This window comes from Cuculus canorus, chromosome 7 (assembly GCF_017976375.1).
Source record: "Cuculus canorus isolate bCucCan1 chromosome 7, bCucCan1.pri, whole genome shotgun sequence".
Classification (NCBI taxonomy): Eukaryota; Metazoa; Chordata; class Aves; order Cuculiformes; family Cuculidae; genus Cuculus; species Cuculus canorus.
In genome coordinates, this window is record NC_071407.1 from 151,233 (window position 1) to 179,007 (window position 27,775).

General features: G+C 47.7%; 1 protein-coding gene across 1 annotated transcript in view; it reads left to right on the forward strand.

The window, feature by feature from the left end:
- The window catches only part of FAM53B (family with sequence similarity 53 member B), a 54,008-nt gene that overhangs the window by 13,846 nt on the left and 12,387 nt on the right, over positions 1-27,775 (forward strand). Inside the window, 7 exon segments of the mRNA XM_054071012.1 lie at positions 6,099-6,331; positions 9,522-9,573; positions 17,904-17,968; positions 17,970-18,177; positions 18,180-18,212; positions 18,215-18,585; positions 18,587-18,628. Of these exon segments, the coding sequence (XP_053926987.1) occupies positions 6,263-6,331; positions 9,522-9,573; positions 17,904-17,968; positions 17,970-18,177; positions 18,180-18,212; positions 18,215-18,585; positions 18,587-18,628 (840 nt within the window). The 5' untranslated portion in view covers positions 6,099-6,262.

The following is a 27,775-nucleotide window of genomic DNA, read 5'->3' on the forward strand; positions in this document are numbered from 1 at the left end:
GGCAGAGTTTGGATTGTTCAGAAGGTTGGTTAGCAAAGTCCCATGGGAGACAGTCCTTAAAGGCAAGGGAGCCCACGAGTGCTGGGCGCTCTTCAAAAATGAAATCCTAGCAGCTCAGGAGCAAGTCATCCCCATGTTCCGGAAGAGAAGCCGGCGGGGGAAAAAAACCAGCTTGGTTGAGTAGGGAGAGCTTGAGAGGCATAAAAAAGAAGAGGAATGTCTGTGACTCTTGGAAGAAGGGACGAGCGTCGTGGGTAGACTAGAGGGAGGAAGTGAGATCATGCAGGGAAAAAATCAGGAGGGCTAAGGCCCAACTAGAAATCAAACTGGCTAAGTCTGTGAAAGATAATAAAAAAATCTTTCTACAAATACATTAACAAGAAAAGGAGGACTAGGGAGAATATTCAATCCCTATTGGGTGCACAAGGAACAACAGTGACAGGGGATAAGGACAAGGCTGAGGTATTTAATGCCTTCTTTGCCTCAGTCTTTAATAGCAAGGAAAGTTGTTCCCCCTGTGCACAAACCCAGGAGTTAGAGGAGCAGAATGAGGCTCCCGTGATCCAAGAGGAGGCGGTTAGAGACTTGCTTGCCCAGCTAGACTCCCACAAGTCTATGGGGCCGGATGGGATCCACCCAAGAGTATTGAAGGAGCTGGCAGATGTCCTTTCCAAACCCCTTTCCATCATCTTCCAGTGGTCCTGGCTGACTGGGGAAGTTCCACTAGACTGGAGGCTGGCTAATGTTGTGCCCATCTACAAGAAGGGTTGCAGGGAGGATCCGGGGAACTCCAGGCCTGTCACTCTGACCTACAGTGCCAGGGCAAGTCATGGAACAGGTAATCTTGAGTGCTATCATGAAGCACATGCAAGAGAACCAGGTGATCAGGCCCAGTCAACACGGGTTCACAAAAGGCAGGTCTTGCCAAACCAACCCAATCGCCTTCTATGACAAAGTGACTCAACTGCTGGATGGGGGAAAAGGTTCTGGATGTAGTCTTCTTGGACTTCATTAAAGCCTTTGACACAGTTTCTCACAGCGTTCTGCTTCAGAAACTGTCAGCCTCTGGCCTGGACAGGCGCACACTCCTGGGTTGAAAACTGGTTGGATGGCCGGGCCCAGAGAGAGGTGGTAAATGGAGTTAAGTCCAGCTGGAGGCCATTTACAAGTGGGGTTCCTCAGGGCTCAGTACTGCGTCCAGCTCTGTTCAATGTCTTTATCAATGACCTGGATGAAGGCGTTGAGTGCACCCTCAGCAAGTTTGCGGATGACAGTAAGCTGGGTGGAAGTGTGGATCTGCTGGAGGGTAGGGAGGCTCTGCAAAGGGATCTTAACAGGCTGGATCGCTGGGCTGAGGCCAATGGCATGAGGTTTAACAAGGCCAAATGCTGGGTCCTGCACTTGGGGCATAACAACCCTATGCAGTGCTACAGACTAGGAGAAGTCTGGCTAGAAAACTGCCTGGAGGAGAAGGACCTGGGAGTGTTGGTTGACAGCCGACTGAACATGAGCCAGCAGTGTGCCAGGTGGCCAAGAAGGCCAATGGCATCTTGGCTTGTATCAGAAATGGTGTGACCAGCAGGTCCAGGGAGGTTATTCTCCCTCTGTACTCGGCACTGGTGAGACCGCACCTTGACTACTGTGTTCAGTTCTGGGCCCCTCACCACAAGAAGGATGTTGAGGCTCTGGAGTGTGTCCAGAGAAGAGCAACGAAGCTGGTGAGGGGACTGGAGACCAAGTCTTATGAGGAGCAGCTGAGAGAGCTGGGGTTGTTTAGCCTGGAGAAGAGGTGGCTGAGGGGAGACCTTATTGCTCTCTACAACTACCTGAAAGGAGGTTGTGGAAAGGAGGGAGCTGGCCTCTTCTCCCAAGTGACAGTGGACAGGGCAAGGGGGAATGGCCTGAAGCTCCACCGGGGGATGTTCAGGCTTGACATCAGGAAAAATTTTTTCACGGGAAGGATCATTAGGCACTGGAATAGGCTGCCCAGGGAGGTGGTTGAGTCACCTTCCCTGGAAGTGTTTAAGGGATGGGTGGACGAGGTGCTGAGGGGCATGGTTTAGGGATTATTAGGAATGGTTGGACTCGATGACCCAGTGGGTCCCTTCCAACCTAGTGATTCTATCATTCTATAATGGTCCACCACAAGTTGAAATCTATGTGATGCTGATCCTCAGTTGTCTTCATGAAGAGTACTGCTGGGGGTCAGAGGTATGAGTGTGTTGATGATATTGGTTACTGTTCAGGCTCACTCCAGCTGTGACTGAACATCCGACAGACAGTTTGCTAAATCCTTTTCCATGCATTTTGGTGTAGAGGGTGAACAGGGTACAGCTGTGAGACCTGTGTGGCACTTGGAGTTGGGACCTCACTGCATGAAAGGGTGGCTTGCCCACAGGGAGCAGTTCTAAGGTTGTGCTCCTTGCCAGTACCTTGTAAGAAGCATATTTGTTCACAAGCTTTACTTTTTAAGCCTATGGATTAAAGTTGGATCATGCGACTTACTCTCTTTGCAGCCTAATTTTTTTCTAAGACTAACTCTTTTGCTGTGATACTGTCTTGAAAGCAGATGTAAGAGAAACACCTTTCCACCTTGCAGCTGGCAAGATCATGTGTACTTCTGCTTGAGCTGTATTTTGAAGCAATACCCACGGAAAAAGCACTTGTTTGCTAAAATTTGAGGTTTTCCATGCACTAGTGCTGCTTCTGGGTGCTCCGTACAGCTTGGGAGATTGCATCGGTCACAGTGGCTGTGGCCCAAGTCTAAACTTAACTATCTGCATCCCTCTATCAAGGTTTCTTTATCTGATTGCAAATGAGGAAATACATGTCTTAAGATAATTAATGGTCCCCAAAGAGTATCTTTTTATTAGCATGTGTGTGTGTGAAAGCCTCCAGTCTACAAATACACAGTAGTTTCCTTTTCAGAGTCTACAGGGAGAACGTCGCAGGTCTGCAGAAGCATTTTTGTCCCAAAGCACTTGTTTGCACCGGTAGGACATGATGGGGCAGGACTGTGCTGGGTCATGCTGTGCGTCAGGAGCCTGGTGAAGCAGGGTGGAGAGCCAAAGATCGCATTTCACTGGAAAGTTTTCCTTTTTATTGCAGCTTCTCTGTGGGGATGATTTCAAAACTAGGCCAAGTGGTAGTGCAAAGATCTGAAAGCCCACCTTAGACCTGGTGTGGAGTGATGTTAACTGCCAGCTTGCAGCACATTTGGCATTTTGCTGCGTTACTGTTAGGATTGTGTTAATTGCAGGAGATGCAGGGGAGGGGAGGTGCAAGGCAGCGTGTGCTACGGCCTGTCCAGCTCAGGCAGGCAGCATCTGCCTGTACTTGCCTGCTGGCTGCTGCACACCTGGGTGTGTATAGGAGTCTGCTGCAGCAACATTAATCATTACCTTAGGGAAAGATAATTATTCATGAAGAAATCATACCCTGTTAATGAAAAAACGTGCTTAACTGCCTTCATGCTACTCTGAACACTTGTTTGATCTTCGCTCTCCATCCTGCTGCTGTGCCAGCAATGGCCTTGGCATCCTACAAAACACAGTGAGTCTGGCCCCATGGCAAGCATTACTGTCTCTGCATCAGGATCAGGCATGAACTGATCTGTGGCAGATAAAAAGGTAAACCTTAGGTGTTTTTAGTCCCCGTCCTGTGCTTTAGCCATCTATGGTATGGTGCAGAGCAGCCAGAGGCCACTGCCAGCTCTGAGGGAAGTCTGGAGGCTCCCGAAGAGTCTCTTGCCACTCATCCTTGGGGAGGTTTTAAACCTGGCTTGAAGGCATGCACTGAGATCTGAATACCTCTTGTCCTCTGGGCTGCTGTGAGCACTATCTTCTCTGGGAGGCTGCTGGCCCTGCAGGTCTGGCAGGAGGGCATTTTCCTTGGGGAATGGGAGCTGTGTTCTGGCAGCTGGCTCAGACGGTGAGGGCTGCTGTTGCCTTGCTCCCTGTCCCCAGTCTACGGCTTAACTGCAGTAGCTGGTGGAGCTGAGATTGTGGAGAGAGCACTCATGAGAAGGAAGAGGAAATGAGTCAGTGAGGATGGGGTACTGTGTGCCGCAGCAGTGTTTTGTTGTGCTGCTGGTGCTCCATGCCCAGTGTTGGGGGTCTTGCTGTGAAAAACTGCAGGCTTCACCAGCGAGCGTACCACTAGTGTTACTTATTTTTCTCTGTATTGCTCTTTGCTGTTTCTGTGGTATTTTGGTCCTCGCTTCCATGCATCTTTCATTTGTCCCCATCTGTTCCCTGTTACGTGCAGCTCTTTTTTTGGGAGCGCCCCTTCACCTTATGTTTGTTCGGAGCATGATGTAAGCACCCATCCCTCCTGAACAGGACCTCTAGATTTTCCTGCCTGCCAGCAGGTTTGGTGCAAGGACCATCAAAATGCAGAAATTTGGAACTCCTGTGGAGCTTATTAAGGACCCTGCAGTGAGTCGTTTTGCTTGTTTCTGGAAAACAACTTAATGTCCCCAAGCTGGCCCCAACACAGGGCTTGGGGAGCCTCCTGAGCATAACACTGGGGGGGAGAGGTGTGTGCTATAACAGAGATGTCTCCAGAATCACTGGGGAGCTGCAGCCCCACAATGATGAGGCACACTGCTGTGTTAGTCAAGTGGTCTTCCAGCCACCTTATCCTCCCTTATGTCATACTTGCACCACAAGCCCAGACTAGCCATAGTATAAATATATGATCTAGACTTGCAGATTGCATGTTATTTTGATGGTCTGAAATGCTTTGCTTTGTTCTATTTATGATTTCCATTTGGTCACTGGGCTGCCCAGAGGTTTATGGTGGAACTATCAGTGAGTTGTGTATTATAACCCCACCAATGTCCTGTAAGAAGCTGGAGACTGTACCAGCTGCCCTTGGGAACAGTAAATCTTTGAAAAACATATTGATTCCCAATCCTGGCTTTGCACTCTGGATGAACTTTGTCCTCACAAAATAATAGAAGGTGATTTTTCTTTGCCAGCCAGCTGGCCTTCAAAGCTACTGGTAACACTATCGCAAGTTCTAATCCAAGTAAACACAGACAAGATGATTTACAAGTTAAGAAGCCTTATTAGTTCAAAATGAGGTTTAATACTTAGTGGCATATTCTCAAATGTTGTCCTGAAATATCACAATTTGGTTTTGGCTGCGTGTTACAGTATCAGTGGTTTACACTCTCCGGTTATGCAAATGGTGGTTTTGGTTATTTGCAGTAACTGCAAGGCAACAAAATAGCAAAACAGGATTAGAAGAGTGATCTGGGGAAAACGCTGTTTTCTATAGTCAGATTTGAATTGCAATCTGTCTGCTTTTACACAAGAGTAAGTTTATTGGAGAGGGTGCCAGGAGGTGAGGCAGAGCTCATGATTAGGTCTGTGCGGTGCTGTATGAGCCTGGCTTGCAGTTTGTTTTTAAATATGCACTCCTCATGGTGCAGCCTTTAGCTTTTCCTACCTGCAACTACATAAGGTATTTCTTTTTTCTTGGTAAGGACCAAGAGGCATGGTGTGGCCCTTAGGATTTCAGGGCAGGGAGCTTTCTCCTTCCTTGCAGGCAACTCTTTGCCTTGTTTTTTCCCTTAAAAGGACTTTTCATGGATTGGGAATTGGGAACTAGGGTGGGACAGGGGCATCCAGGAGATTTCACAGACTTAATGATGCTGGAGCGGCTTTTTCTGCTGGACATATGCTCCCAGTTGGTGTGGGGGCTAGGGCTTCTGTGAGATCAACCCTGGGGCTTTAACAAGCCCTTCTTTCAAAGCCTCAATGTCTTTCATATAGGGGTTGTGAGTTCCATTTTTCGAAGGGAGAATTACAAGGAAATGCTATTTATTTATTTGTTTACCTGAAATATTTTTGTCCCTCCCAATCACCTTGTGAACCTTACGTGTTGCCAACTGCTTATGCCCATCCTGTGGAACACTCCTGCAGAGGAACACCAGCAATAATTAGCACCTAAAATTAATAATCCCTTGGAGTAACGGCTGTTGGACTGTTTTTCAGGCAGTGCTCGCTCCGTCTCCAGCACCCCCACCCTCATCCTGCCATCCCCCTAGACAAGTCCCATAAAGCTGTTCATCTCTCTCTGTGCATGTACAGGGAGTTTTCTGCACTTGAAAGCTGTTCCTGTGCGTGCCCCAAGGAGCCAGCAGGGCTGAACCTTTCCCAGGGGAACATGCACTGAAAGAGGAGCTCTGCCAGAGCCTGGCTGCCAGCATCCTTCATCTGGACCCTGATGGACTCCAAAGCAGGACTGCATTACCATGGTGATGATCTTAACCAAAACGCAGGGAAACAAAGGTGCTGACTCCATAACATGCAGGATTGAGCTGGTAAGCTTTGTGAAAACTTTGTTTAAAACTCTTTTGCTGCCCAGAGTTTCGCCGTAACTTTATAAGGGATTTTTTTGTTGCAGGGCCAGATCTTTGTGTGGTTTATAGCACTGATTTCTATTGGGCTGCATTAATATTCAAGGAACAGGTGATCAGTAAGTGATTGGAGTTCTGTGACTTTTACATATGTGAATTTCAGTAAGTATACAATGGAATAAACAGAAGGAAAAAATAAAATCAATGCCATGAATAGCACAGGTGAGAAGTTGCTTCACTAATGGTGAACAGGTGCTCATCATTAATAGGAGGATGAACAAGTGGGGAGCAGGATTAATTGGGAGATGATGAACAGCAGTGCTGCAGTACTTAACAGTCTCACTGGCAACCTGGAGAGATGCAAATCCAACCACACTGAATGAGCAGGCAACAAATGAAAAAACAAAGCAGAGGCAGCAAACAGACTAGATGATGCTGAAAAGGTCAAGCAAGGCTGTGGGGCCATGTGTACTGATGGTAGCAGGACTTGAGGGCCAACGTGTTGTCTGTTGCAGTGGCAGAACTAGCTGAGGATGGGTGGAGGGCCAAGAGCAGGAGGTGTGAGATGATGGAGAACCGTCTGAGGAAGCCCAGAGCAAGACTGGTCGAGGATATTTGCTCCTCTGTCCAGCAGGAGAGATAGTCATATGGCAAGAAGAAACGAGACTGAAATACTGTTCCTCGCAGGGTGTGCTGAGAGCCTCAGATAAAGGCATGCAGGAACACAGCAGGAAGCAGCTGGCAAGAGTAGCCATAAACAGGCATTTTGAGCATAAAGGAAATATAAATGCCTAAGGTTGCTGAGGATGATGAACTGTCCATCCAGGTTTCCCAAGCAGATAGCACAGTGAACCATGGCAAATGCAGGCTGCCCTGGAGGTCTGTGGCAGAGGAGAGAGCGAGCAAGTCAGTGGTAGCGTTAAATCCTGGCTTAAAAGGATAAAATTTGGGCAGGAAGAGTGTCAATACATTGTAAAACCATCCTTGTTTTAGTGTTGGCTCCTGCTCAGAGGCAGCATCTCCCCTGGCCGCTGCTTGGGGCATCCAGCAGTGGCTGTTTACAGGAGGTGTGCAGGGCAGCTGGAGAGGAACTTGCTGCAGAGAGGCAGATGAGAAGTAGTTTCTTCTGCTTCTGTGGGAAGGCGTGGGCACCCAGGCTGTCTGACGGCAGACAGTGGAGATGTGGAGCTGTGACATAAAACTTTGCTCTTGGATGTATGCCAGCTGCCACCTGCAGCTCTGGGTCTGGGTCAGTCGTGTAGTGATAGTCCTGGTTACACAGGCTGAATGGCTGGGTGGTCCGGTCTGTTAAATTGGGGTAGATGTTCACAAGAAGACTGATCCACCAAAGAAAGCAAGAGTTTTTCAGTTGACTTCATGGGAAAGATGAAAAAGCTAAGCCTAAAGGAAATAAATGTCCAAGCAGTGAGACAGTGTCACCTACCAACACTCAGTGGGCTTGTTTGGTTCAGTTCCCAGGTTTGGGTTAGACAAAACTGTTATAAAATGATAATTATGCTCAATACGAGACATGTCACCTAAAGATGTTCCTCTCCCTCACGCATTTGCAGGCAGTAGCTGGTCTCTGGGGCTGGCACACAGATGTGTGCTGACACAACTGCTGCCTTGTCTGGGGCTTGTCCCACTTCTTTGCTACACTTGGCCACTCTGGTGACAGCTGCCTGTCCTCACTGTCCGCTGATTAATTCCACCTGCCACTTCATAAGGTAGGGCCTGTCAGATAGAAATAGCTTGATTCCACCTTGAGAAGTGGAACGTGCTCCAAAGAAGGGGACCAACCTTTATTTACATTCTCCCCATCTGCAGTCCATTGTTGTTTTCTGCCTCCATGTCCCTCTATATACAGTATTTACAATATTGTGTGTATGAAGTGAGATCCTTTTGTTGGATTGCTCTGTGCAGGCAGGTGCCAGCAATAGGTATGTTGTCGTTGTTATTATTTCTCGGGGTTTTGTTATTATTTACTACTAATAATATTTACTTTATGGTGAGGGTGACGGAGCACTGGAATCGGCTGCCCGGGGAGGGTATGTAGTCTCCTTCTCTGGAGATAATCAAACCCTGCCTGGGCGTGTTCCTCTACAAGATGCTCGAGGTGACCCTGCTTTAGCGGGGAGGCTGAACTAGATGGTCTCCAGAGTGCCCTAATAAGCCCCAGCTTTCTGCAATTCTGTAACTGCCATTGTTATATGAACAGGCAATGTGTAACACATGGATTTAGAACGGAAGATGTGGATGTGGTGGCCTAACACCAGACAAAATGCAGCAATGGCAGTGCAGATCAACAGGGAGGTTGTGCTGGTCCTTCCCTCAGTTGATGTAAAGCCTTGGTCAGATGGGATGGTGTTGCCAGGAGAGATACTTCGGAAAAGGAATATGAACATTTTTGGAGATAATGGAAGAATAATCAGTATCAAAGTGTGCTTTTGCGGACATAGCTGAAATGGCATGTGGCTGCAGATGACATTGATTTATTGTATATAAAAATGTGCATGCCCATTTTTAGAAAACTGATGATATCTCTTACACTGTCAAGAAGAAAATGCTTGGGAAAAAAAAAAGTGTAAAAAGCCGCTGAGATTATTTAGTCCCTTAGAGTGGTTTCCTTATTTTTTAAGTAGTAATCAGCATAACCTGAACACATACTCCTCAAGAGAGGTGGTAGGGTGAGGATGCCTTGCATGAGAAATGCACTATATATTTGAAAAAAACCCAGATAGCTGCTTTGTACCTAGATGAGAGGCCTTAGTCGGCTTGGATGGGATTCAGGTACCACTGCTGCTTTCTTGCCCTATCCAGAGTTATCTCTGAATTGCAGCTCCGGTTTGGATTCTCCAGTGTTGTGGGTCACAGACTGCAGCTATTCCCGTGGATAAGGGCAAGGTGCAGGAGTCGTGATCTGCAAGCTCAGGCTTCGACACTGACTCTTTGCAGTGTTTAATTACATTTGATTTCACTGAGGGAGGATGACTGGGTCTGTCCCCTGGTCCCTGCTGAAATAAGACCGTTGTGGGCCCTCAGAGCTCTCTTCCCTGCCGGGTGCCATGAGACTTTGCTGAGACTGGAGACAGAGTGGTTTCTGGTGCCCTGTTCGAATCTGCGAGAAGTGAATAGTTTTTCTGGTTGTTTGCAGCACGCTCCAAAGATGAGTCAAGGACCTACCATCTTCTCTTGTGGCATGATGGGTAAGTAACAGAAACTTCTGTCTGTATTTACTCCACCTCTGCTCCTGCTTTCTTAAAGCGATGGGCAGGAAGATGTCTTGACTTGCTGGATCGCTCCTAAACACACTCCCCTGCTGACCACGGGCCAAGCATCTACCCGCCTGCCCCATGCAGCTGAGTTGGTGTGGCACCCACCCCACCACCTATTAGAGCCATTATGCCCGTGCCACTCTCCTTGTTGGAGGCAAATGTCCTGCCCTGTTGCCATTGCTGAGTGAATTGCTTATCGCCTTTCCCCTCCCCTTTGATATATCTGCTTATTGTTAGAGCTACTCGTACTGTTGAGAGGATAAGGGTTTTGAGTCTGAGATTGTGTTGGAGTATGCAGCCTATGATCATAGGTCTTAACTGTCTGCACAATGCAAGTAATAAATATCATTATTATCACTAAAATGTTCTACCACCAAGCACAAAGTGTGTGGATATGCCTCAAACAATAAGAAAAATGTCTTATTCTTGCCTTTGACAGCAACCATGGTATAGGATGTTTAATACCCTTCCTGTCAAAGCTTGCTATCTGTTTTTATGCTGAACAGCCATCAAAATTGGTGGAGGATTTGTGCTTGGGTTGGTGATGCTAAAAAACTGATAGTGCTGGAGGATGTGCCATTATATTGTGCTCTTTGTGTGTTGTAGGGGGGAGCCTGTCACTAGGCAAAGCCTCAAAACCTAATTAAAATTGTAGGTCAAGTTTGAGCCAAGCTACTTGGTATGAAAGCCAATACTTTACAGACAAAGAGGCTGCCCTTTTTCTTCATGGACGCAACTCTCATTAGTGTTAATGGGAGCTGAGCACATGCATTGAGGGGAGATATTTCCCAAGCTCTCTCATAACTCCAGTCATTGGGGAGGGTGGGGGAAGATGGAAAGCACTTAGATTTTTTTCAGATGAAAGTCACAAGCTGCAAAGTAAAGAAGGGATAGAGACAGTGTGTTCCCTTTCTCCTGCCTGTCAAACAGGAGTGAGGAACAAAGAAACCCAATCGGATGGTTTTGTCTGCTGCTGTGGCACTGGCAGGCTCTTCAGCAGATGTGAAGAGTTTATGCCTAATTGAAAAGCAGATTGTTGTTAATAGCTTTTACAAAGCATTCTGAGTCTTTGTGTCACTGTGCTGGTCTTCCTTGAATGCAAAATTGTCCTCTTTCTGAGGGATTGAAATCTCACCTCTTTGACCACGGCTTGCCATAATGGCCCTCATCATGCCAAGTCAAGAGGAGCCAGGCTTTCCGATGTGCAAAGGCATTGGTTGGCTTGGACTGACTTTTAAGCATCTTTCCCGAATGCTATTGTCAGTGTCTCCAAACATGGGCCATGACCACAGAACATTCCAGCATCAAGACTTGTTTGACATTTTAAAGAAGTCCCATGGTTATAATGGCACCGAATGTGAAACTAGGGGAATATATCAGGTCAAAGGGCCAAGTCTCCTATGGTGGAAATCACTGAGATAAATAGACATGATGAAGTTTGGACTGGCAGCACAGCCAACGGAAGGGAGAGTTGTAGTCCTGTGTGTGACATCAGAGGGATGGAGGGAAGTTTAACTGACCTCTCTGGATTTTTTTTAGGTAGAAGAGCCTAAGAGTCTCAACATAGGATCTTCCTGGTTGCCTCTGAGGCTAAGTGCAGCTTTGTGCAGGAAGGCAGCTCGTGGCCAGTCTTGGTGGCTGTGGGACAGCAGGGCAGAGGGAGCTCAGCTTTGGCCAGGCTGTAGAGAAGAGCATCATCCAGACCTTGGAGCTTCCCACAGGCAACGGCTCAGGAAAGTTTATCTCCAGGAAGGAGATGGAAGAAGTTGGGTCAAAGCCCCAAGGGGTGCTTAAGGCAATGTGACTAAGAAACTCAGCCAGCCCAGGACAGCAAGCCTGAGGGGATTTGAGTCACAGCTTATGCCCTGAAAACTACTTTCAGAGGGAAAAGGAGTGAAAACTGAACCCCGTGAGTTTTAGGTGTAGATACCTTGTAAGTTATTAAACACTGAGAATCTGAAAATAGGTTATAGATTGTACTGAATGTACGAGTAAACATTATCAAAGTGAAGCAATGTTATATCCACTTCTCCAGGTGACCTAAATAATATTTTGATTTTTAGATTTGTAAGAAATACTCCTGCCAGTATGGTGATGATAATATTACTAAACAGATTGGGGTTTATATAGCCCTTTGCTGAGAGGAAGATTAAGGATTAAATGCTTAAAACTATAAATTCAACAATTCCGTTTTTCCTTTCTCCTTGATGGGCTCTTGAAACACCTGAGAGTATAAGAATTGTCCAGTTGTTGGATAGGGGTTTTCCCCCTTTTTTTGCCTTTGTTTTTACCCCTGCCATCACCGTCACATGCCACCAGTGAAAATACTGGTGATCATGCTAGAGAATGAATGTAGCTTATTAGAAAGTTGGGGTATTGCTTTTGACTTGCTATATTGAAATTTTACTGCCTTCGGGTGGATGGCAGAAGAAAATTTTTTTTCTTACGTTATTTTAACATGCTGACAGCTGTGGCCTCATGTTTTCTGTGTAAGCAAGAAATTGTCTTTGAGGGAAGCTACAGACAGGGTTTTACTGAGGCTGTGACAAGGTGTTTAAGAGTGCCATCACCCAGGCCATGGGATCAGAGTCCTGGCATGAAGGGCATTGCTTGTAGAAGGTGGGTCAGGTGCAGACAGCTAGGCTGTGGAAGGAGGAATGGATGCTGCATATAGCCTCTGTGAAATGCTCTTTTAAAATGACCATCACTTGCTTTTCTCCTTTGAAAGCACCCCTGGAATTGGTCCTTGTAGAGCGCTGCAGCAGAGTGAGGTGAAAAGAATCGTGCAGGTCAGCTTGTCTGTCTGTCAACATGCTCCTCCACTGGCATGGTCTGACAATTCCTGGCAGTGCCACTGGTCCTGGGAGGCAAAACTTGCCGCTGTGGCTGCAGCCTTGAGTCTTGCCATTGCACACCTCTTACCTGCAGGTGGATTTTCTCCCTGCATGGGCAATGGAGCACAGACAAGAAGCCAAAAGAAAGGCCAGTGGTGGGTGGGGGTGGTGATGCCCCTCGATTGCATCCTGAGAGCGGGATTTGGGGTTTTTTTTGAAAGTCATGAGTATAGAACAGCATCTTGGTGTGTGTTCAAGCACGGTTGGTCCACAAAGAGAAAAAGCTGCACAGGGGAAGCTGGCAAGCCGTGGCTGGAGTGGGGAGACTTTGCCAGAGGATCGCGTTGAAGAGCAGGGCACGTTTTGCCTCCATGCAGGCTGTTGGCACAAGGAGCCCAGAGCCCGCTGGGATATTTATTCTCCAGCTGTAGGTTTGGAGGCTGTTGTTTTAATTTCTCATTGAAGAACAGTTCCACACGTTGTATTTTAATCTTATTTCTGTGATGGGAAGACTCTATGGCACTGCCATCAGCTAATTATGACCATTAAATTTGTTCCACATTTAGAAATCATGTTTGAAACATAAACAGGGGACAGTGGAAAATTCAGGCTGCCTGCACGGAGATTGGGAGACCAAAATTCAACTTGAACAACATAGGCAAAAAAAGGAATTGGATGCGCACCCATGTGAAGAGAAATGTTTGGGTTAGGATCCAAACAGAATTTATTTGCCAAAAAGTAGAAGAAAAATTGATTGAAACCTGCAATTGCTTTACAAGTTGCCATAATAAATTATGTATTAATGTAAAGTATTTCATGGGAAAAGAACATAGGGGAAACTTGAGCAGAAGGGTCATGCATTATGTATAAAAAGGAACTGTAAAAATATTATAGCAGCACGTTTGTGTTGCTGTAGTTAAAGTTATGTCAGCATTTGGGTTTTACACCCTTCTCTGCGGTTATGAACATGGTCATTAAAATATACTCTGTCACCAGAGGCAGTCTTTTAAACAGCCTGTGACCATACCGGAGCTGTAAGGTCTCTGACATTTCCATGCACTGCTCCTGCAAAACCTGAAGCTCAGCATTGGAAACCTGGCTGTGATGCTGTGGTGATGGATCACATTCTCTGCCGGGCTGTGCAAAGCCCTCAGGGATGTTTGGAGGAGAGCACCGCTCTTCTTGATCTTTGGACGTGACTTCAACTCGTGAATGCCTTGTGCCCTGGATCACTGGACATGTTTGATGTGGTGAAGGTTACATGGCAGAACAGATGGGTGTTGTTAGGGTTCATGTTCACTCTTAAAAGTGAGGGTGTTGATTTCACCCAAAGTGCAATTTAGGAATAGATAGTGGCACTGGTGGTGCTTGAACATGTTATTGATGGTTACAGGGCAGGCTTTGTTCTGCTCACATGCAGGAGGCTTCTGGCTTGTCTCTAAAGATGTGAAAAGAGGGAAAATAAACCAGGTGAGGACTGCCTGGAAGCCAGAGCCTGGGATGTGACAGGTTTTGCCAGGGCTTGTTGCTGCTTGCCCAGCCCTGAGAGTCCTGCTGACGTGTGGCGGTGAGCACTAACTTTGCACAGAAGGCAGATGCTGTGGCTTGCAGGAGCAGCAGTGGCTGCTCTTCACCTGCAGTCTGAGTGCTCTGGCTCTTTGATAGCCAACACCTCCCTCCACAGCATCCCCCAGCAGGGCTGCTCCCCACTGCCCTGAGGTCAACAGCTCTGCTGCCAGACTCTGCCAGAGGCCAGGCAGAGCAATGGGAAGGTGTGTGGGCCCAGATCGCTCTTTCCAGGGCTAAATCAGTTAACTATCACAGCCTTGCTTTGAAAAGCAGAAATAGTTTGGTTTGGGGTCCTCTTGAGGCTGGTCAGCCTGGGAGCTTGCAGCTGTAACCTGAATTTAATGCTGCTTTCTGTAGGTCTGAACTTCTTGCCGCTCCATCTGTGGTTTGCCAGAATGCTGAGGCTGCTGCTGCTATAGCCAGAGAGAGCAGGACAAGAAATTTGGTCCTCTCCAGGCTGCCAATAACAACCTTTTGTGTCTTGGGAGCCTGAAATCTATTTCACAATGAAAGAGATGCCAGAAAATTCACTTTGTGTTGCCTAACCCTGAAAATGCAGATTTGCAGATCAAAATGTCTTGAAAGAAATCTGATGGACATGCTCCTTGAGTAACTTAAGTGTTTAGTTTTGCAGTTGTAAGTTAAAATCCGAAAGTAAGATGCCATTTCATCCAAGGGCCCCAGCAGCCAAGAAGGACCTGCTTAACCAGGAGAAGAGTCCCTCGTGCCACGCTTACATCAGGCTCTAGTTGCAAATGTTCTACTGTTGTTTTTCCAGCAGGCAGACAAGAGTTTTCCACCAAAGCAGCTCACTTATAAACTGAGGGAGTTCTCATGGTGGGTTTTATCTTGGAACAAATTACTGTCCCGGGGTAAACTGAGTTGAGGTTTGCAATGTAAAGAAAATGAATACATGCTTAACTGCAGCAGCATTAATGGCTCCAACTGCAATTATGGTTATCAGCGTGCTCAGGATGTGAATCTTAGTCTTGAAAAAACTGAGGAAAACCGGCCTTTTGATAAGGCTTTCCTGAGTCCTTTAATTACACCCTCAGCCCTTCAGCTACTCTTATTTTTTATTTGTCTCAGGGTGAGCAATTTTCTATTTGCACTAAATCCCCCCCATTTTCTGAGTTATTCTGTAGTTTGAGATTGGTCAAGGGTGCTCGGGGGTTTAAGGAGAACAGGCTGTGCCATGGTCTCCTCCCTGTCCTGCCAAAAACACATATCCCAGGGTGCAAAGGGAAAAACAAATAACCCGAAACTGGTGCTGTGGATAATGGTGCAATTACCGTTTTCTTTGCAAGGTTTGGGAGATTTATAGCTGTTTGTGCCAAAGCAGGGGTGAAAGAGGAAGGTGTCCCGTATCCTCCTCACCAAGGCCTTTTGTATAGCATGACGGTCTCTGTCTGTAGGATTGTGGCAGCTTGCCATGAAAAATCAGCTTCTATTTCTGTTTCTTTTGTCTGCTGACCTGACCCAAGAAATCTCTCTGCTGGCAGCATAATACAAAGGGAAAATAATAAAGATCTAAACATAGATCTAGTTGTTTAGTGCAGATTTCTCACTTTGCATTGTGTTTATTAAAATGAGGATAGCAACAGTTAAATGCTATGTGGTTGTTGAGGGCAGAGCCAGACTGTTTGTGGCTCTGTTACAACGGCAGCTGGATGCAGGGAGAAATGGGAAACCTGGCCAAGAGTGGTGTAAGGGGCCTCAAATCTGACCTCCTGTCTTGAGACTGAGCCTTGTTCAGAAGCGTTCTGCACTGTTGCATCTTTCCTGTTAGGCTGGTATCTGCAGCTGCAGGCTGTGTTCAGCTTTTAATTCATCCTTCAGTTGCCTGAATGGGAAAAAAACCAAACCCCCTAAAAAATATTGCACGATTCAGAAACAATCATACGAAACTTCTCAGTGACAGTTAGCAGACACGGTTTGCCTCTGTTTGCAGCAGCTAATGACAAAACCAGTCACCAGAGGAGGTCTGTCAGGTGATTATTTTTTCCCATTGCAGCAACCAATGGGGTTGTCCTACCATGGTCGAAGCGTTGAGTGTCATCAGCACATCTGCAGAGAGCTTCGTTTGCCTGTGCCGGGCAGCCAGACCTTGATGATAATTTGCTCACTACTTCTGTCATGAGCAAGACTGTGTGCGGGGATGAGATCATCACCGTTAATACTCTCTTTCGACATGGTCATCAGTGAGATTTCTGACTACAGCTGTAGCTGGGTTTGCAGTCTTTCTGTACAGAGTTGCCTATAGCCATATACGTTTCGGCCTACGGATTTTGGAGGTGCAGGTTTCTTGGGGCTTTATCCAGGCACCACAAAATAAAAGGAATATATTTATGCCTACCCCTGAAACCATGCAACAGGACTACTACTGTCCTTTGCTGTGCTGTGTTGAAAGACTATTAATGCAAGCCAGATTTGCAGGGGGAACGAATTCCCATGTAAACAAGCTGAGTGAGAGAGGCAGAAAATGTTTAAAAAGTGTATTAAAAAAAAAAAAGAAAGTGGCAAACCTGTTGAGTGGTTTGTTCCTCTAAATAAATGCTTCAATATCATGTTTATTACAGAACTGTGAGCAATTGACTCTGCTAGGTACAACTGGGATTTTTTGAAGCAACCTTAAGTTCCAGTTGCCGCAGAAGCGTGAGAGAGTGTGGGTACCCAGTTCCTGTAGAGCCTTCCTGCTTTGTGTGTGTAACTGGGCAGGGGCACCTGGGCCAGGGCACCCAGGTAGCCCCAGAATCTGGGGACAGAAGGGAGGTTGGTTATAAGGCTCACAACAGGGACCTAAGAACATCATCTTCCAAAGAACTGCTTGAAGTTTATCATGTATTTCTTCCAGCATCAGACCTAGATCTTCTTATGTGCACAGACTTTTGTTAGATACAGCGTCTTTGGATTGGTTTGGGGTAGATGCTTGGAGCTTTAGTGGGAATATCTTTTTATTGGTTTAATTGGAGCAATGCTGTTCTAGTGTTTGGGACAGCTGAGAGCAAGAGAGCCTGATGGGTCTTGGGATGGCTTTTGGTTTCTGTCTGATGATATTGGTGTTTCCATGCTGTGACAGGCAGCTCGATGCCCAACGAGTGCACTCCCCTTTCATAGAATCACAGAATCCCTGGGTTGGAAAAGACCTCTGAGATCATCAAGTCCTGTCCACTGTACCTGTCCACTACTAAATCATATCCCTAAGCTCTTCATTGGCCAGTGTTTTAAATACCTCCAGGGATGGTGACTCAGTCACCTCCCTGGCAGCTCTTCCAGTGCTTGATAACACTTCCAGTGAAGAAGTTTTTCCAAATGTCCAGTCTGAGCCTCCACTGGCGCAGGTGGAGGCCATTCCCTCTTGTCCTGTTAGGACTGTCCCAGCTGCTCTCTCTGACCTCCTGTCTATTGTTTTTTTCATCTCTCCCTAGCAGTGCTCCAGCTTAGTGCCCTCACTTCCAGTTTTTGTGAACTCTTAGTCAGTTGTGAATTGTGGAGTCCAGGACAAACCACACGCATCAGAGGCACAAATTAGCACAGAGATAAGGAAATAGCCATGTCATTTTATAATGATGAATTTCCCTTATCTAGTGCAGTCTGGATATTCAAAGGCATGTTTTTATCTTCTTCCAGCAGTTTTGCTCCTGCTGCAATTATCATTTTGTCTCTTCTTTCCATCTACGGGGCAGCAACTGGTCTACTGGCAGTTCGAAAACCGTATTCCGAAAGTTAGTTAATTTGTACTGGAAAATTGTCCCGTAGCTATTCTTTTTGTTTATGATGTAGAAAGCAAGTCACAGAATTAATTAACACTAATGCCTGTGTGCATGTGTCCTTTGTTTTTCTCTTTTCTGAAACCAGAAAATGACAGATGGAGAGATCTCAGCAGGAAATGTCCACTTCAGCTCGAGCAGCCAGGCACCAGCAATCTGGGACTGCTTGTCAGACAAGAACGAGGAGGGCTCACACTGGCCAAGAGAGATGGCCAGCACCTGCTCCGTCACCAACCTGATCAAAGACCTCAGTCTCAGCGATCCCCATGGCAACCCCTCTGCACCACCCAGCAAGCGCCAGTGCCGCTCACTCTCATTTTCGGATGAAATGTCAAGCTGCGGGACCTTGTGGAGACCCTTAGGCTCAAAGTTTGGACCCCGGTTGAGAAGCGGCGGTGTACAGCGGTGGCAGTGTGCAGCGCTACTCCAATGGCTTTGCCACCATGCAGAGGAGCTCAAGTTTCAGCCTTCCATCGCGATCCAACCCATTTTCCTGTGAGCATCCCACCCTCAGCAGCCGGCTGGGATGCCAGCCAAGGAAATCGCCACCTGTGGGCACAGAGGAGACCGGGTTAGACATGCAGAGGTCCCTCTCCTGCTCGCATGACCACTTCTCCTCCTCAGAGTACTGCCCACCTTCAGCAAGCAAGCACCCCGCCTCCACGCCGGAGCTGGAGCGGCGGGCAGGCGGGCTCTCCCGAAGTCGTTCGCAGCCCTGTGTCCTGAATGACAAAAAGGTTGGAGTCAAGCGACGGAGACCAGAGGAGGTTTCAGGAGCAGCGGCCCTCACTGGACCTTGCCAAGATGACCCAGGTAAGAGGTGTCAGTACTATCAGTGCCAGGGCTCTGCACCCAAGGCTCAGCAGTGAGGTGATGTTGTTCTATGCTTTGCTAAAAATCGTTTAGCTTCCTCCTGAAGTGGGTCTGCAGCGTGCATAGTAATGCAGGTGTTATGATGAAGTGCGTCCTTCTGTCCAAGCAGAAAATCCCATTCTCCTCCAATGAATTTCTTTAATGATTTCCCACATTTCTGTTCTGCCTGATTTTTTGCACACCAAGTCCACCACAATGTTGTTTCCTCCTGGCACGTTTCAAGCAGCAGGAACAGTTAAACCCACACTTTTGGTTTCAGGAGAGAGGAGCCCTGAAGCCTACTGTGAGGAACTAAAGGCAGGCATCCTGAGTCACTGAGCTCTGGCTCCATCAGGAGCTAAATTCATACTCTAGAAGCTTTACTTACTCTGTAGTTTTCCATTCGGGAGTTGTATCAGCATTTCATTTCAGTTGCAAACACAGAGCACAACCTCCCTTTTTGATGTGCCATGCAAAGGCAGATAACATCTAAAGTGCAAACTGCGGAGGATTTTGCTCCACAGCTCCCTTCAAGACCAAATGTCTGGACTTCAGTGAGAGCCAAGCCGAGAGGCTGCATCAAAGGACAGTGTGAGCACCATTTCCATTTCACACTCATAAAATTTCTTTTTCTGAAGTTTTATGATTTGAGATTTCCCACATCAATAATTTGCAATTGTGTCGTCAGCAACACCCCCAGCTCTTTGAGGAGTGGAGACAGCGGTGGGTCTGAAGATCCCATACTTCCTGCTGCAGGAGCAGAGCTTCACTCCGTCCACCTCCCAGGGAGGGCTGTCACCTTCTGCTTGTCAAAAAACTTCCCTTGCGATTTTGGTTTGATGTGGTTGTCTGCTGTGAGCTGCTGCTGTACTTCGTCCCGGAGGTGACCATGTTGGGATAATCTGCCCTAATTTTCTTTGTACAGTCATGGCCTGGTGCAAGGTGTCTCTGCATGCTCCATTTTGTTGTTCATAGGGAAACCGCTGGCAGTAATTCATGGAGTGGGATGGAGAAACAGCCTGGGAAGGAGTTTCTCCCTTTGCTGTTCCCTGGTGGGGTGACATCTGATACTGCGCGTGTGCTTTCCCCCTCTTCCAAGACAGTTATCTTTTATAGCGTTTCATGCCTTGCAGCACAGCAAGTGTTTGAAGGAGTGCAGTGATGTTGGATGAAGAGATTAGTTCTTCTTCCTCCAGGGAAGCTTAGAGGGTAAAAAGGGTGAGGGAATCACGTATTTGGGTGATTACAGGGGAAAAAATGCAAGGCATTGCTCTTGTCTTTTGATAAGCCATGCCAGCAATGTTTAATACGCTAAGCTTATTTTATTAGGTAATAAGCTGGATGGGCAGTAAAGCCAGCTTACACTTGTTATTATATTTTGCTGTCTGCAAGTTGGAGTACCATAATTTTCCCCTCCTAATTCTCTCTGTGCAAGCAGCCGCTGGTTGCCTCACCTCTGTGTGTGGTGCAGGATGCCCTGGAAGCCCATGCACGAGTTTCTCAGCAAACCAATGCCTGCAAAAGACCCAAATTGCCTCAAAACCAGTGGCAGGGAGAGTGAGGCTACCCCTTCACTGCCCACCTTCCTGGAGCCTGCAGGCACAGAGCCCATGAGCTCCGCCATGGGCCGAGGGACAAAGGTGACTGTCCCTTAATCATCATCAGACCACAATGTGAAGTGGTGGCTACATCCACTCAGCTTGCTTAGAAAGCAACTTCACTGCTTGTTCCCAAGAACTTCCTTGATTTAAAACTAGCACATTAAAACTGCCTTTGCCACCACATGCTGATGACTGCAGCTTTCTTCTAGTCTCTGTTTGTAACCTATGGGCATGGGAGAAGGTCCGTAGCTGTGGAAATGGGTTTACCAGGCTGAAAACTCATGGTGCAGAGTGGCCGGGAAAGGATGTGGCCCAGAGCACAGGTGCCATGGCTGGGAAATCGTCTGCTTCCTTGTCTGAATGCTCAGCGGTGAGTGGCCAGGGAAATCCTCCTCATCTGCATTTCCTCCAATAGTGTTTTTTGTGGCTGTGTTTGGAAATACAAAGCATAACTTGCATTTATACTTCATGTGTGGGTTTGCATGCGCATGCAGGCAAAAGGTTATATCTGTTGTATCATGGAGTCATGTTGCACGACAGTGGGCAATCTGGCATGGAAACATGATAGTAGCACGTGTGGCTGCGTGGCCGAACAGGTAACAGAATCCCATGCAGTACATGTGCACACAGGGCTTGTGCATGTGCAAGCAAAGACTCCGTTCAGTTTGCTGAATGGGTTTTGTGTGCTTGCTGTGAACAGTCATTTTCTTGCAAGGCTGAATGTGCCAGTATACCCACCTGGTCACACTGCTCAGCACCTCAAGATGGGGTGGAGGTGACCATACAGACCTTCTGGGATGAGACTGGAACACTGAATTAGTTATGAGGCATTGGTATGATGGATCGGTACACATGTGCCCCAGCTGCATCTGCTGGAGTGCTCACTGCTTAACAAAGGGGCGTGATCAAAGGAGCAGCGCTATTTTTATTTGCCTGTCTATTTTGAGAGCCTGCACAATGGTTACCCTCTCTGAGTGGCGCTTGCACCATGGCAAGATGAGCATTTCAGAAGTGCTGAGAGGGCAGAGCAAGAGTCATCTGCTCTTCCTTTGGACATTTCTTTGCACTCAGACAGTTCGCAGGGGCACTGAAGGGAGCACAGAGGAGCAAGCGGTGAGCGACCTTCTCAAGGTAACAGCCATGCAGGCTCTGAGACTTTGATCTCTTATTAAAAGAATTAATGAGTTTATCTTTGAAAATGTCAGTGAAGCCTTTTTCCCCCTTTTTTTCCAAAGGCTCCTTGTGATTTTCTGCCCTTTAATTGCCAGCCTTTGCAAGCAAAGGGCACAGAGGCAGCGCGGCAGGTAGGGCAGGCTCCAAAATGGGCTGTGCTGGCAGGGATGCCTCCTCAGCACAGCACCGAGTGGATGGGGCATTGCATCCAGATGGTTTTGCTGCCAGTGCTCTTTGGGAAATAAAAGGCTTACACAGAGACCATGGTAAAAGCCTCTTTTGTAGCTGTTCTTCCAGCCTTGTGAGCCCACGGATGCTCTTTCTCTGCTCCCTTGGTGCCCATCAGGGATTTAGCCTGTCCCTGCCAAGGTCTGTGCGAGGCTTCACAGGCTGCAAGCTGGCTTGGTTCCTTCTCCAAGAAGCTGAATGCGGGTTGGGGATCGCATCCTATGCACCTCTTAGCCCACCTTGCTTGGATTGGCCTGACACTAGTGGAACCACAGAATACAAACGAAGAAGCATCCCTGACGGCAGAGTCCCCCACATTGGCTCCTGGGTTGGATGGCTCTCCATCCAAAAGTCCCCACAGCAAGGACCCTGTGGGAGACATGGCTGCCCCCGGCATGGGTGGAGGATGCATCTAAAAGGATCTTGCAAGTCTCAGCATCTGGCTGTTGGAATCATGTATTAAGTGCCAATATGTGTGTAAAGAAGGACTGACGCAAACCCACCTAAGACACAGGTTCAAGAGGATGAAGGCGCAGCAAGGCCTGGCAGGTCACCCTCCATGAACATCCTTGAGTTGCACAGATGACTTGGATCTGCCTGGAAACTGTTCTGGCTGGGAGCTGGGCCATCAGCTCCTGCAGACCGTGCACTTGGAAGAGGTCTTGCTTTCTGTCCCTGTGAGAGCTAGACCCTTCAGCAGCCTTGGGATATAATTTCTTCTCCAAATCCTTGACTATTTGCAACTCATTCTTGAGTCCTCTCACCAGTTTCATCCAAAGATGAGCTTCAGAATTTTCAGCTATCAGTGGAAAAAGAAGCAGTAAGTGGAAATGGGCTGCGAATTGGGGACAGCACAAAGAAATGCTTGTGGTTATGAAATAGCCAGGATGCTAAAAGCAGCAATGTGTCACTGGAGCAGATGTGTTTGGTAATCGAATTTCAGGACAAGTGCTGTGGGCTGTGGGGCAGTAGCTGTTTGACAGGAGAGGGGTGCAAACCATCCTCTCCATGCAGCTCCTGGGGTCTCCACAGGAGCTTTCCAGTCCTAGGAAGGATGCCTGCAGGTGCTATTTGTGTGGATGTAGAAAGTTCATATGATGGGTGGGGAAGGAGGAGAGTGTCTGGTCTCTGGTTTCCACCTTTTGGGAGGAGAAGGTCTGATGAGTGGTGCAGAGCCGCAGTAGTGGGTGCGGAGCCGTACGTGGTGCAGTTCTTGACTCCCTCCTTTATCCTTCCGCAGCCTTGCAGGACAGGAGGTGGGGAGACAGTGAGCCCTTGAGGCTTGAAGCAGAGCTCACACTCTGGGCCAGATCAGTGTTTTCCAGCATCTCTGTCCTTAACCTGCTCCCTTGAGACTCCAGTGAGGCTGTTGAAGGACATAGACGCCTTCACCCAGAGATGTGAGATGCACGTGTTTCTCTTGCAGTACATGTGCCTGAAATTGCTGGATTACAACTGCATAATTAACATTTAATTATCCCAGCGGGATCAACTGAGCAGCTCAGCAGTTAGGCTAACTCTATTCAATAAGCTCCAACTGTATCAGGTGGCAAATCTGACGAAAATACTTTGCCAGATGGGATCCTTAGGGCAGTTGCAAGTTGCTGGCTGTGCCTGCAGGGCACTGAAACCTGGCAGCAGCACCAGTGCTCCCAGCATGGCTCCAACCTTCCTTGCCCTCCAAGGATGCTGTGGGGCAAAGCCAGCTTCTCCATCATGTCAGACCAAGGGGGAAATTTGTCAGCTGAGAAACAAAGGGCTTGGCCAGGGAGATACTAGGGGGTCAGCAGGAGCTTCCCTTTCCCTCCTGTGGATGCTGAGCCCAAGCACACATTTATAATTTGGATAGCCATGGCTTTGGCACGGGCAAGTGACAGAAAATCGTTTGTACATCTGAAAGTAGCTCAGTGTTCCTGGAAAATCTTAAACTTGAGAAATAGTTGTGTTTTCTCTGGCTACTGCCCTCGTCACCCAAAAAAATTTCCCAAAGCAAGGACGCAGTGCCTGAGCTGTGTTACTCGGCTACCCTCAAGCACAAGATTAAACAAAAATAGTTGTTGGGGTGGTTCATGCTCTGCAAGAACCGATACGATAAGGGAATGATCCTGGAGCCCTGTGTTGCGAGGCACGAGCACTGTAGAAGCCGGCAAGGAATTGCCTGGGTGCAGCATCTCCCCCGCTGCCAGTGGCAGCAAGAGAAGTGAGCACCCCCTCTTCCACCCCCTCCTCACCCAATGGTCCAGGCTGGGTGGCTGAAGCCGCTGCCGAGCGTCTTGTGGTTGCTAGTACAACCAACCAGCAACACTGTCACCAAGGAACTCCGCAACCGGGATCCAGCCTAAGGCATGTCTCATGGAGCAGAGCATCCCTGGTTTCCAGGGAGGAAACCCAACTGATTTGGGTGCCCAGGGCAGCAGGTGGATTCCAGAGGCAGGAGTGTGCTGCTGCGTTGGAGGCAGTGGCGCTATGTGGAGTGGGAAGAAAGCAAAGCCTGAAGCTGTGCAAGGGCCAGGGGTTTTGTAGCTATTCAGTTATGAAAAGCAGCCCTGGCAGGCTGATCTCTGTGTGGGAGGGCTGGCACAGAGGGACGAGCAGGATTAGGCAAGTTACAGTGAGCATTCTTGCCTTTGGTGGGGCGGGCTTTCAGGGTGTGGGGCATGGTCAGAGCCCTCCCCAGGATGGGACCACCATGAAAAACATTTCTTGTGGGCAGTAGGAGATGGGATAAGCATGCTTGAGGAAACTCTGCTGGTTTGGGTATTCCCCAGGCTGGTTTTAATGCATCTGTAGGAACAAGACTGGAAAGTTATTAAGAGCTAAAATAATGACAAAGTGTCTGCATGGCTGCGTGTGTCCTCTAGTCTGGCTTTGTATGGGGTAGATATGATTTGCGTGCAATGGTCTTCATGATTCAAAGCAAATGAAAACCAAAGTGTCCAGACTGGGCTTTCCGGTAGATCTCAAAGCATTTGCCTTTGCACGTGGAAAAACTGAGGCACAGGAAATGCTGAGTCCCTCATTGCTAACAGCAGAGCTGGGTACTGAGCTTGGGGTGCTGGATCAGCATCTGGCAGCAGATGGGTTAATGTAACCACCCGTGTTTATAGGCCTGAAACACGGTACCATAATAAAAATAAAAATAATTTGACCTGAAAGAAATGTTTTCTTCATACCAGGAGGGATATTTAGGCCAGGCAGGAAGGGAAGGAGCCGCTCCTGGAACCAATTACGTGGCCACGTAACTGGGCTAATTAAGAAAGAAGCCTAAATGTTAAAGTTCTGGGGGAGAAACTATGTGGAAAAACATTGCCTTTGGTCCCTCAAAAATCCTGTTCTGGTCCGTTCTCTCTGCAGTTCCTATAGCTCAGAGAGAGGAGGTGAGTCCCTATCGATCCCCTTCTTACATACTTGTATGGGACCAAAGCAGAAACGTCTCAGCTTTGGGCAGAAGCAAAATCTTGGACATACTTGTCATTGAAATAGCAACAAATTTTAAAAGCTACAAGACCATGAAAATCCTTTTGCTCTTTTTAAATGCGCGCTAATGCTCTGCTTTGTGCCTCTTCACCTTCAAACCAAGTGAAAACCCAATGGGTCGTGCTCAAGCGAGTGGATGACTGATGTGTCGTGTAATTATCACCAGTGTCCGGAGACAGATGAGATGTGGAGAGGCCAGTTTTTATTCTTCCCCAAGCAAGGAGGGTTTCGGTACTCAGGGAGCTGCCTGGCATCTCCGACCAGCCTTGTGCTCCTTAAAATGAGGGCATCGACCATCGTTTCATTTTGGCATGTGGCTTGGGCTTGCTTTCCAGTTTCAGCATTTTTTGCCCGTTTTCACATGAAGCACGAGCCCAACAAGGACATCAACCTCTGAAATCCCAGCAGTCATTTTTTACAACGTGTTAATTAATCTTATGGCACCATGGTCTCCTTCCTAGTTGCAGTGCTCTGAGTCTCACAGCTCCAAGAACCATGTCCATACCAGCAGGGTGTGATCAGAAGTGGTCAGGATCCGATTTTTCCATGAATTGGAAGGTTTCTTAAAGAGCTGCTTTTCTTTTTCTGATGTGAATGTGCCTGAAATAATATGGGAGATGAGGTGTATTGCAAGGGTGACAGGAGGTGGCTTGGACCCCAGCTGTCCTCTCAGCTGGGCTGATTTCAGCAGGAATGAGTAATTTCACCCTTTGCAAGGCCCTGGGAGAAGCTGGCTGGGCATATTAGGTGAGAAAAATGGATTTTCTAAAAAAACCCCAGAGTCTGCCAGAGATACTTTGTGGTGGAGACACCGTCTTGGTTTTCCTTTCCCATGTTCTGATGCAGTTCTTCTCTGAAGGTCGCCTTGCTGTGCCGGTGACCTGGGGACTTGCTAGCCATCTCCTACCTCCACATCTGCGGCTTTCTGATGTCTCTGTCACCCTGCAGGATTTGGGGTGCTGCATGCTGAAACGCCTTGCAGTACATATGCTGGCTTTGGTGGCTTGTCAGCGGCATCTGTGCGAAGCCAAGCCGTGGGCCATCCCTGATGTTGGCACGTGTGTGCTGGCTGAGCAGATTGCTTTCCTTCACACAGGCTCTGGGGAGCTGCAAGGGAGATGTAACATTGTCTGTCACACCAGCGACGGCTGCCCTAAGTGAGAATTTGCAGTCATCTCCAGCAGCGGCAAAGCTGCCCTCGTTATCTCTTGCCCATTCCGTTTCCTGCCTTATAAAATTTTGATATGATTGTTACTGAGAGATTTGATTTGTGTTAACACATTTCCAAACACAGCTATCATTTTTAAAGATGTTTTTTTTAAGTGAATAATTTTTACATCTATGAAAGAATTCTATATATATTTGTTCAACCCCATCTATGTTCCGTGTGGCATGCACACCTGAGCAGGGGTGGAAATGTCTGGAAATACAACCTGCTGTGTACAGGAAGGCACAAACATCTTTGTGGTCTGTAAGCCATAGTACAGTCAACAATAATTGTCAGATGTGGTGAGGGATGTTTGTTCCTGCCAGTTTTAAGTGCCCTGCTAGGATCTGTGCACTGGTGACCAAGGAGGACTTGGGGTTGTCACCTGTCATTTCTGATGGTTCTACAAGGTTTTGGCTTCTCTGTGAGCCTTGAAAGCATTTGCAGTTTGAAGAGCTGCATCTAGTGTGACACGTTGTACTATTGATATCTTCTCCAGAGTTTTCTGTAACATCCATTTGCTTTGCTGGAGGAGTTGTTCCTGTGAACATGGAGGAGTCCCAGACAGCTGGCAAACTCTTCCTCCTCTGTGAAGCTCCTTATTAGAATCATAAAATTGTTTAGGCTGGAAAAGACCTTTAAGATCGCCGAGTCCAACTGTAAGCCACACACTGCCAAGCCACCACTAAACCATGTCCCTAAGCACCACGTCTACGCATCTTTTATGGTATGGTATGGCACATAGTATGTGGCACAGAGAACAGTTGCTGTAGAACGAACAAGGTAATTAAAACACAATATGCCCTTGCATCTCCCTGGGGTTATGGAGAGCTTCCTGTGGTTCGGAATTGACCATAACTAGCTCTCTGTCCAGCAGGTGAGCTGTGAAGGGTGGCTGAGAGGGTACGGGAGCAGTGGACATCAGATCAGAGGGTGTGAGGATGAAGCACTAGGCATGGGCTGACTTCACAGCATGGAGTCATCTGCAACGGGAATCACAGGATCGTCCTGCTAAGATGTGGATGTGTGGTTCTTGCATTTTCCAGCATTAAAGTCAGGTTCGTCCTGGGCCGGAGATGCAGAGGAGGGGTGTGTGTAATGCTTTTGATGGCTGGGAGCCAGGCTGTCCCCTGCCTTGTTGTCCCCTCCAAGCTGAGGAAGAATGGCAGTTCACATGAGTGAGATCCATGCATGGAGGAGCACGTACGCTCCCAAAGCTGAACTGAACAGCTCACCAGCTTGGAAATGTTTCAGGCTCATCTTGACTCTGAAGTTTTAAACTACAGGATTGGAAAAGTGACTTCTGCCTGATCACCCAGCTCTTTCCTCGAGGGGTAAAATTCTCTGAATTTTCATTGAGAAGATTTTCCGTTTAAACTTTGACAGCTCTCAGACTTGCTGGTGGGGTCAGGAGGGGCAGCA